At 35.2% G+C, this 9079-nt stretch overlaps 1 protein-coding gene across 2 annotated transcripts; it reads right to left on the bottom strand.

Moving 5' to 3' along the window:
• Positions 1-3780: 3780 nt before the first annotated feature.
• On the bottom strand, positions 3781-7364 carry LOC109161072 (myosin-binding protein 2). Of its 2 annotated transcripts, XM_019309393.1 has the most exons (4): positions 6222-7364; positions 5967-6134; positions 4541-5872; positions 3781-4464 (listed from the first exon to the last, which is right to left on the bottom strand). In XM_019309393.1, the coding sequence occupies exons 1-3, from the start codon at positions 7204-7206 to the stop codon at positions 4590-4592; spliced, it is 2436 nt and encodes an 811-aa protein (XP_019164938.1). In that variant the 5' UTR covers positions 7207-7364; the 3' UTR covers positions 3781-4464; positions 4541-4589. The 2 variants fall into 2 exon arrangements, with proteins under 2 accessions (XP_019164938.1, XP_019164937.1); XM_019309392.1 differs by having other exon boundaries at positions 3781-5872.
• Positions 7365-9079: the final 1715 nt, after the last annotated feature.

Genomic DNA, 9079 nt, shown 5'->3' with positions numbered 1-9079 from the left:
TAAGTAGTCCATTTTTTTCCCTATAAATTATATATTTCCCTAAAAAAAATCATATATATACAAATATATTCTTGTTCCGTTTTATGTACTCCGTATTTGATTCAATCAACAAAACTTAATTTAAATTAGTTATAGCACAATGTAATTTTTTAAAATAATATTTAGTTTAATTTTAATACCTTATGGTTTAGTGGCATGGGTTTAATCTTCAGTGGGGGCGATATTAACTCTTTGTGCTTCAGTAGGCCGGAGAAAGTAGTTATAAACAGATAATACATTGTAATAGAGTAAGTAGTACTCAAAAAATAATAATAATTTTGAAAATAATAATAAAATATTTTTTAAAAAACCCCCAAAAATTGGTTTGAACTTTTTAATAATCATTGTCCTCCAAATTTTCCAAAGACCTCTGTTGATGTCTAATGTTACTGATCACTCCTCTCATTTTGAAAGGTTGCTCCCAAAGCTGCCTATGCGGGCAATTACGTTTTTGACTATTAACAAGAAATTTTGTACATATATTTAAAAAAAAAAATTAATTTGATCAATAAATACTAATTAAACATGGAAACTTAGATGAGAAAGTAATTCAAATGAATTTAAGTGTAACCGTAATATATCTTGCATAGTTGGGAAGCAATAATATGATCAATCAAGTTTCTCTTTGGGTGGTAGGGTTGTGTACATTATTGTATATATTAGAGTTAGATACAACTATTATATTTCAACGTTTATAAAGCCCACTCAATGGGGGTGGGTGGGTATGGCCTTCATGGGAACAAAGCGATACTAGTGGGTGACTTAATGCCACTTCACAAAATACTTTCAAATATCTTTAGGAAGGGGATACCATATATACACACTATTTATATCATGTGAGGTTAGAACCTTTCACCTTCTACTTAGGAAAACAAGTGGCTACCAATGAATTACAAGTCACTTGGTTACTTTTAAATATTTTTAGATTATATTTCACAAGTCTATGAAGCTATCAACCTTGTTTTTTTTTTTTTTTTTTTTTTTTTTTTTTTTTTTTTTTTTAACCAAGATTTCTCGACTTCATTATATTATATCAATGGATTCCTCTAGAGTCTAGACTAGGGGTGGAAATGGACCGAGCCGAGCCGAGCTTTGAACAATTAGGCTTGGGCCTGTTACGAAAATCTAAGTCCTAGGCCCGAGCCTGAGCCTGTATTTAGGCTTTTTGTTAGGCTCAAGCCTGAGCCTGCAATTAGCATGACCTGACCTGAAGCTTTTTTAAAAGCCTGTTTAATATTTAGGTCATTAAAAATGCTTCAAAGTAAGTCCTCCCTTGAGCTATTAAAGCCTATATGTTAAGACTTTTTAAAAACTTTAGTATATCTAAATAATATAAGAAATGTACCTAATATAAAACTTGTACATAATTACACAAGTATATCACCACAATGCAAACATAATAGCAAATAAATATAAAATAAAACAAAATAAGTCACGACTTCAGCATGTTCATTAACTTGTTTAGAAATAAATTTAATTGTATTATTGTTTGTTATCATATATAATATAGTAAATAATTAACAATCAACTCACATAATTAAGTTGTGACACCTTAATAAAAAAAAAATTACACAATAAGAACATTTTTTTTTTATTATTATTATAAGGAAGGGGGGTACCCTACATATACACACTACTTGCCTCAAGTGAGGTTCAAACCTTTTACCTCCCACTTAGGGGAGCAATCCAATACCAGTGGACCACAAGCCACTTGGTCACAATAAGAACACTTATAGCAAGATTAACAACAATATTTATAGTTGAGTCATAATTTAGAATGAAATTTTGGAGGTGCAGAGTTAGGGTTTGGTAATTATATATACTTGGGGTTATATTCTAATAAATAAATAAATAAATAAATATATATATATATATATATATATATATATATATATATATATATATATATATATATATATATATATATATATATATATATATATATATATAGGCCAGGCCTGTAGGTCTGAAGGCCGAGCCTGGTATATATAGGCCTGGCCTGTTTAGTTTAATAGGCTTTGAAATTGGCTCAAGCCTGACCTTTTTACTAAACGAGCTAGGCCTAACTAGGCTTTAATTAGGCCTGGACATAGGCCCCTACAAGGGGTTTGGCCTATTCCCACCCCTAGTCTAGACTCTTAAAGAAGTAGGTCAAGTCAATTTAGCTTCAAGGCTCAACATTAAACTGTACATTTCTGCACACAAGAAGGTCAACGCAAATTCCAATTGGAACTCTCAATATTCGTGGCAAGAATCGAACCAAATATTATACTATTGACTACAGTCCACCTTGCAAGATTGCAGACGTTATGCCATGGAACCGTGTTCACCATTCATGGTGAACACGGTTCCAACGGTGTTAGTACACCGTTATCTTTTTTTTTTTTTTTTTTTTTTTTTTTTTTTTTTTTTTTTTAATTACGTGATTGCCTACATATTCACTTTGGAACCATGCCTACACATTCACTTTGGAACCATGGGATTATGAATTTTCTGTTATAAGATTATGAATTTTCTGTTATGAGATTATGAATTTTCAATTATGAGATTATGAATTTTCTGTTATGCGATTATGAATTTTCTGTTATGAGATTATGAATTTTCATTACATTCATAATTTCGGACATTCATAAATTATGAATTCATGCATGCACATTCACTTTGGAACCATGCCTACATATTCCCGTCCGAAATCACGGACATTCATAAATTATGAATCTATGCCTGCACATTCACTTTGGAACCATGCCTACACATTCACTTTGGAACCATGAGATTATGAATTTTCTGTTATAAGATTATGAATTTTCTGTTATGAGATTATGAATTTTCAGTTGTGAGATTATGAATTTTCTGTTATGCGATTATGAATTTTCTGTTATGCGATTAAGAATTTTCTATGAATTTTATGAAAATTCATAATCTCATAACAGAAAATTCATAATTTGATCAGTAACGCGCCGTTAACTCCACATCCGCGAATTTTATTTTTTTTTGCCTAAAAACGACGTCGTTTTGACTTGTGTTCACCATTCTCGGTGAACACGATTCCACGGCATAATTTGCGACAAGATTGACCATTGATATAATTAAGGTTCAATTTTAATATATTGAATGCTAATTTTAATATTCATTTTTTATATACTAAATGTCGATTTTTAGGTATACTACCAAAAAAACAAATTCCAATACACAAAATTAAAAATTAACATTAAGTATACTAAAAAAAAATGAATATTTATCTATGATCCACATTGCAATGTGGACCATGGTACATAGTACAATTTGCCGAATCAAACATCTACCTTGCTGAAAGCAAGTTTTTTTTAAGTGAAAATTCACATTCACTAGATCAATATTTGTGGCGTGTTTTTTTTTTTTTTTTTATAATTTAAATAAAGCTAAATGACATTGATGTTGTTACTACTATATTATATTTTGAGGGGTGATTTGAAATTGCAAAAATGCAAAAAAAAAAAAAAAAAATGAAAAAAATAAATTGTAAATATTCTATAATTCCATTTTTCTTGATTGAATGGAAGCCTACATTTTGTGGTTGTGCTAGTTCTCACCTACCAAACACCAAAACAATATTTATGCTTAAAGCTAAAGCAAATAAAATCCATTCTGAAAGCACTCTTTTCCTTGTTTAATCTACACTTTATAACAAAAAAATAAAATAAAATAAAATAATATAATGACCAAAACTCAAAAGACTCCAAAAAAACCAGGACTGCTATATATAACCAAAACACTCAACTTTATATATACAAAAGGATACAATGTAGTACTATAGTATACAACTCATGAACAGCTTGGCCTTGTACCAAAAGTAATAATAAACAGACATCATAAGATGAAATGATGCAAAATGTGACATAGAAAAAGCCGAGAGAGCGATAAGATCTGAAGTTCGTTCGTTCGACTCTGGCTTTTCCTGATAACCTTTGTAACCGCCCCAGACCGGAAAATAGGGAGAGGAAAAAGGAAGTTGCTTACCCCCTTTCTTGTCCTAACCCTCCCACCTTCAAAATTTTTAAAACCTTAAAAAAACAAAAACAAAAGACTAATTCTAAGACCTAATTTACTCTCACAAATACAAAAGAGACAGGGTGGATTCACCCTCACTACACTACAACACACATACCATTCATCATTCTCCTTTTATCCTCAAAAGGAGGGGTGATGGACCCAACCCCCAACAAAGAAAAAAATAATAATTGGGTTTTAAAACCTTTTTTTTTTTTTTTGACAACAAATGACCATCAAAAGCATGAGAAAAACAAAAGTTTGGCAAGACCTTAGTTTGTTGTCTGCCAAGAGGACTAAAAGGACTTTTCACATCTAGGAGCCCCATTCTCCCTTCATGTCCTTTGGTATATGCAGAATGTTACAATGTTTCATCATTGGACTTTCCATTATAGTCTGAAAGTTGAGAAAAATGGGGTTTAGAACAGCTAAATAACACGAAAACTAGCCGGTTAAAGGCGTAGAATTTTACCAGTATAATAATCGTCTTGATGAGATAGTTGAACGAAGGTCGAAGGGTGTCATACTAGGCAACCGTCGCTTAAGTTTCTCACTCGAAGGTCTACGTTTCTTAGGTCACGAAGGTGTTGAAGAATCTCTTGGAGGAGGTCCATGCCCTTATCGCCTTTCTTCAACGAGCTAATGCAATGCTTTAGGAACTCCCTATCGGCCTCTAGGGCTTGTAGCCTTTCGTGTAGGCAATCCAATTCCTCTTCGACAGCAACCCTCTTGTTGTTGTTTTGCAAATCGTCATAATCTCCCGTCGTGATGTCTGAATCGTGCACGACACCATTGGAGTAGAACCCGTTCTCGTGTGGTGCAACGTCTCCATTTTCGTCGTCACTAAGGGCATCGTCGAAGAGAGGGAGAAGACTCTTCCCCATTGAACTCAAGATTTGGTGTTTGCCATTCATTTCTTTAGCATAACCATTGGAATGGCCATTGATCTCGCCTTTCGAATCCTCATAATCCATGGTGATTAGCTTTTCCTCCAAGACTTTGAGCTGTTCAAGAATCGCCATCCTCTCGCCCTCGAAATCAGCCAAAGAATCCTCCAAATTAAGAACATCGTCAGCAGGCGTGGAGGATTCTTGATGTGCATAAAAGCTCTCATCTTTGGCTTCTTGATTAAGATCGATCGACAACCCATCACTATCCTCCTCGCCATTGCTACAAGACGCCGAGGAAAACGCACTCCGAGCACTCCCGTTATCTTTGCTTCTCTTCAACACTGCAACCCTCTCTTTAGCCTCGAACTCCAACACCCTTTTCCTATACACCTCCAATTCTTTCTCGAGCTCTTGCCTCTCCTTCTCCCGCTTCACCATAAGCTCGTTTAGCAGCTGCAACGCCTCTTGGTCGTACTCCGATTGCTCGTCCATCATCCTCTGATACTGAAGAGCCTCCATCTGCATTGAGGCCTTCTCTTCTTGAAGCCGGTTTATCATAGCCATCGTCTGATTAGCTGCCACTGCAGAAGCACTCCTCTCCTCTTCCAGCTCGGTGTAGAGAGCGTGCAGCGCCTTCCTTTCGGATTTCAGCGCCGTTTTCAATCGCTCGATGCTCGAAACGGGATCCAAACCGTCTAAATCACCTATCACACTCCCATCCAATGACTCCTCGCTTGCAGAATCCTTCTTCTCGAGAAGTAGAAGTTTCCTATGCAAGCGGTGGAGACTATCTACAGAACTCGGGGTATCGGGGACTTTTTCTTCCTCGGGCTCGTTTAAGCTCATCGCATTCTCATTCAAATCGACAGACAAAGCTCTTAACTCTATAGTTTGTTCTTGATCTTGTTTACAACCTAAGACATAGGATAGGACACTCACATTGTTACAAACAACAAAGATACTAATTGGTTACAGAATCTTGAGAAAAATAAAAAATCTGAAGCTTACCATGATCTTCAAGTTCAATGAAATTTGTGGAACTAGTGGAAGGGTCTTCATTGGAGCAATGGAGATCATCTGCAATATCCAAATCAGGAATCTCGGTCCCAATCGAGACGTCTGCTTCTGCTTCTGCTTCGGTTTCGTTTATTTGCATTTGAGAATATTCTTCAGAAACTACAGACATAGGAAAAGAATTATAAACATACACTGGGTAAGAATCCAAGGATGCAAAACTGGGAAAAAAATGATGAAATTTTGTACCTTTATCTTGCTGTTCTTCTGAACCCAAGATTTGAACTTCATTATCAGATATGGAAAATTGTGCAAAACCTTGTGTTTCTGAGAAGCAATCCTTGGCATAAAAAACCAAAGAATTTTCATCTTCTTCAATCTCCATAGACTCAAGCACTGCAAATTTGGGTTCCTCCCCAGTTTTTTCATCCAAATTTGTTTCCTCAAATTGGTGTCTGCTTTGATCTTCTTCAGCCATGGAATCTATAAGTTCAATGGGAACCAGCCCATTCCCACTGCAATCTATGAAGAATTCAAGATGTTTAGGGAGAGTTTCCAGTGACAAATCAACTTGAATTCCCTGATCTTTCATTACCCTCTCTGAATTATCCTCCAAAACTGCATTTTCAAGAACCAAATCTTCTTCTTTCTCTTCTTTCTCATCAAAATTCTCATTCCCAAACCTGGAAACCTCAAAATCCGACCATTTTTCCTCAGAATTCTCACCCTTCTCCCCATGATCTGCCTCAACCTCAACCTCTGCCCCTTTGATCAACTGATCCCATGAAGATTTGATGACAATATAAGGAGACCCAAAAGTGGTGCCTTCCAAACCCACACCACAGCAAGAACACTTTTCCCCATTCCCCACTTCTTTCATCCATGGAAGCAGCCTGAAACCGTGGGAGAAGCCATGAAAATCCTCCATAGATTCAGAGCAGTCCCCACACATGGCCTTAGATTCAACCAATCTACAGTGGGTCTCGCAGAACCCCAATCTGGAAACCTCTCTGGAATGGGATTCGCACAGGAATTTCTTCTTCTCCGCCCTGCAGCACCAGAAACAGGGCGGCTTGAGCCCGAAATAGTCGGCGAACTTGACGATCAAGTAGGAAAAGAGGGAATTGAGAAGGAGCAGGCATATGAGAGTCCACTCCAAGACTGCGTAGATGAGAATCATGGTGATCTTGTTAGTATTCCTGTGTAACATGGTCGCAAACTTGTTGGCCGCCATTGTTGATGATGCTCTGTTTCTTGAAAACACAGAGAGCGGTGAGATTGCAGTGGGGCTTTGAGGGAGCGGATGGGGATTGAGGAAGGAAGGAAGGTAGAAGAATCAATGGAAGAAAATGTTGAGAGAGAGAGAGAGAGAGATTTAGAGAGAGAGAGAGAGAGAGAGAGAGAGAGAGAGAGAGAGATTGTGTGTTGATGTTTATGGTTTTGGAGCTTGAAGAAATGGGCGGTTTGAACAGGGGAAAGGCAAAGTAGACTTGAATCATTAGAAAAGAATGCTATGCCCTGTGGGCTGTGGGGGAGATATTCACAAAATAATTAATTAAATTATAAAATAAAATAAAATAAAAGTTGGCTAAGTCATTATTGGCAACCAGATAAAAAGGAAAAAAAAATCTATTTTACAAAGAATAACTTATTAAAATTTTAAATTATATTTGTTTCAAAAAAATTTATATTTGAGCTATATTTTAGACAACTTAGAGTGAGAATAAAAATGCAAATATCCTATTTCTAAGGAAAAACTGCAGTGAGTATAAAAACAAGTGAACGAAACTTTGGATGCTAAAAGATGGGTAGGAAAAGTAGCTTGTGTCTTTGTTTGGAACATATATAGTTAACTATGAATGAGATAATTTTTTTTTTAATCCCATTGTCCCATTTTACCTATTTTATTTACTATTCATTTGATAAACTAACTGTTAGGCGAAGGTCGGTAAAGGTCAAGTCTACCACCTGCCATTCGGTGATTGGAGGGTTGTTAGGGAAAGATCAGTAAAGGGCATAAAGGTCAAGACTAGCACCCAACGTCTCGAACAATGTGATGATAACGGTCTATAAGGAAATAAAGTTACGTCTTCGCTATTAGCTATAGTTTTTGACTTAAGTGATAAATGCTTGATTCTAGTAAGTGGTATTAGAGCCAGGTCATAGGGTTCAAGGGGAGAATTGTTGCGTGGGCCGTGGAGACCCGTAAAGACCAAATCTAACACCCACTCAGCGTCTCGAACATTGTGATATAATTTTTTTTTGTTTAATAGTAGTATTTATGTAGCTGCTAAAGTATAACATGTATATATTAGCAGTAAACTAAATATAACAAAAAAATTTAAATTGCAAACAACGTAAATTTAGATTGAAAATATATATATATATATATATATATATATATATATATATATATATATATATAACATATACTACCTTGTAAAGAATTGAGTCTTTAAAAAAACAAAACAAAACAAAATACGAGTTAACCCTTATTAATTAAAATGGACACATAAAATAGTAGAGTATTAAATTAGCAACATGAACACTTTTAATTCATTATAATCAAATTAAAATATTGTGTTATATGATATCATAGGCTTTTTATTTTTAAAACAGCTCTTTCAAAGACGTGATTGCCTATATGCACTTAATATTGTTTATGAAAAAACAAAAAATTCCATCCAATTTTTTTCATTAAAAAAATGAATTGTCAAATGAGAAATAATCTGTTAGGAGCCTGAGTTTAAAATACTTTAGTGGGCAAGAAACTTCTCTCTTTTTTTTTTTTTTTTTTTTTCTCTTTCAACTTTCACAACTTTTTTTAAAATTTTCTTCATTCTTTTTCTTTTTTGACAGGGAGAATTGGCTTTGGATCCAAAATGCCTTTTTTGCTTTGGCAATCCTGGCAAGCTCCACTCTGTACTCCTACTGCTAGGGAATCAAGTGGAGGGGGTGGGTGGGTGGCCGGTGGCCCACCCCACAAAAAAAAAAAAAAAAAAAAAAAAAAAAAAAAAAAAAGTGGGCCACACCCAAAGCTAGGGTTGGGTCCCACTGAGGATGCCCAGATGCTGGCACTCATCATGGATGTCTATCTTTTGCTTTTG

The sequence above is a fragment of the Ipomoea nil genome, unplaced genomic scaffold, assembly GCF_001879475.1.
Source record: "Ipomoea nil cultivar Tokyo-kokei standard unplaced genomic scaffold, Asagao_1.1 scaffold2921, whole genome shotgun sequence".
In the NCBI taxonomy this organism is placed as follows: Eukaryota; Viridiplantae; Streptophyta; class Magnoliopsida; order Solanales; family Convolvulaceae; genus Ipomoea; species Ipomoea nil.
The sequence above is the reverse complement of the archived record's forward strand: the minus strand, read 5'-3'. Positions and strand labels throughout refer to the sequence as shown.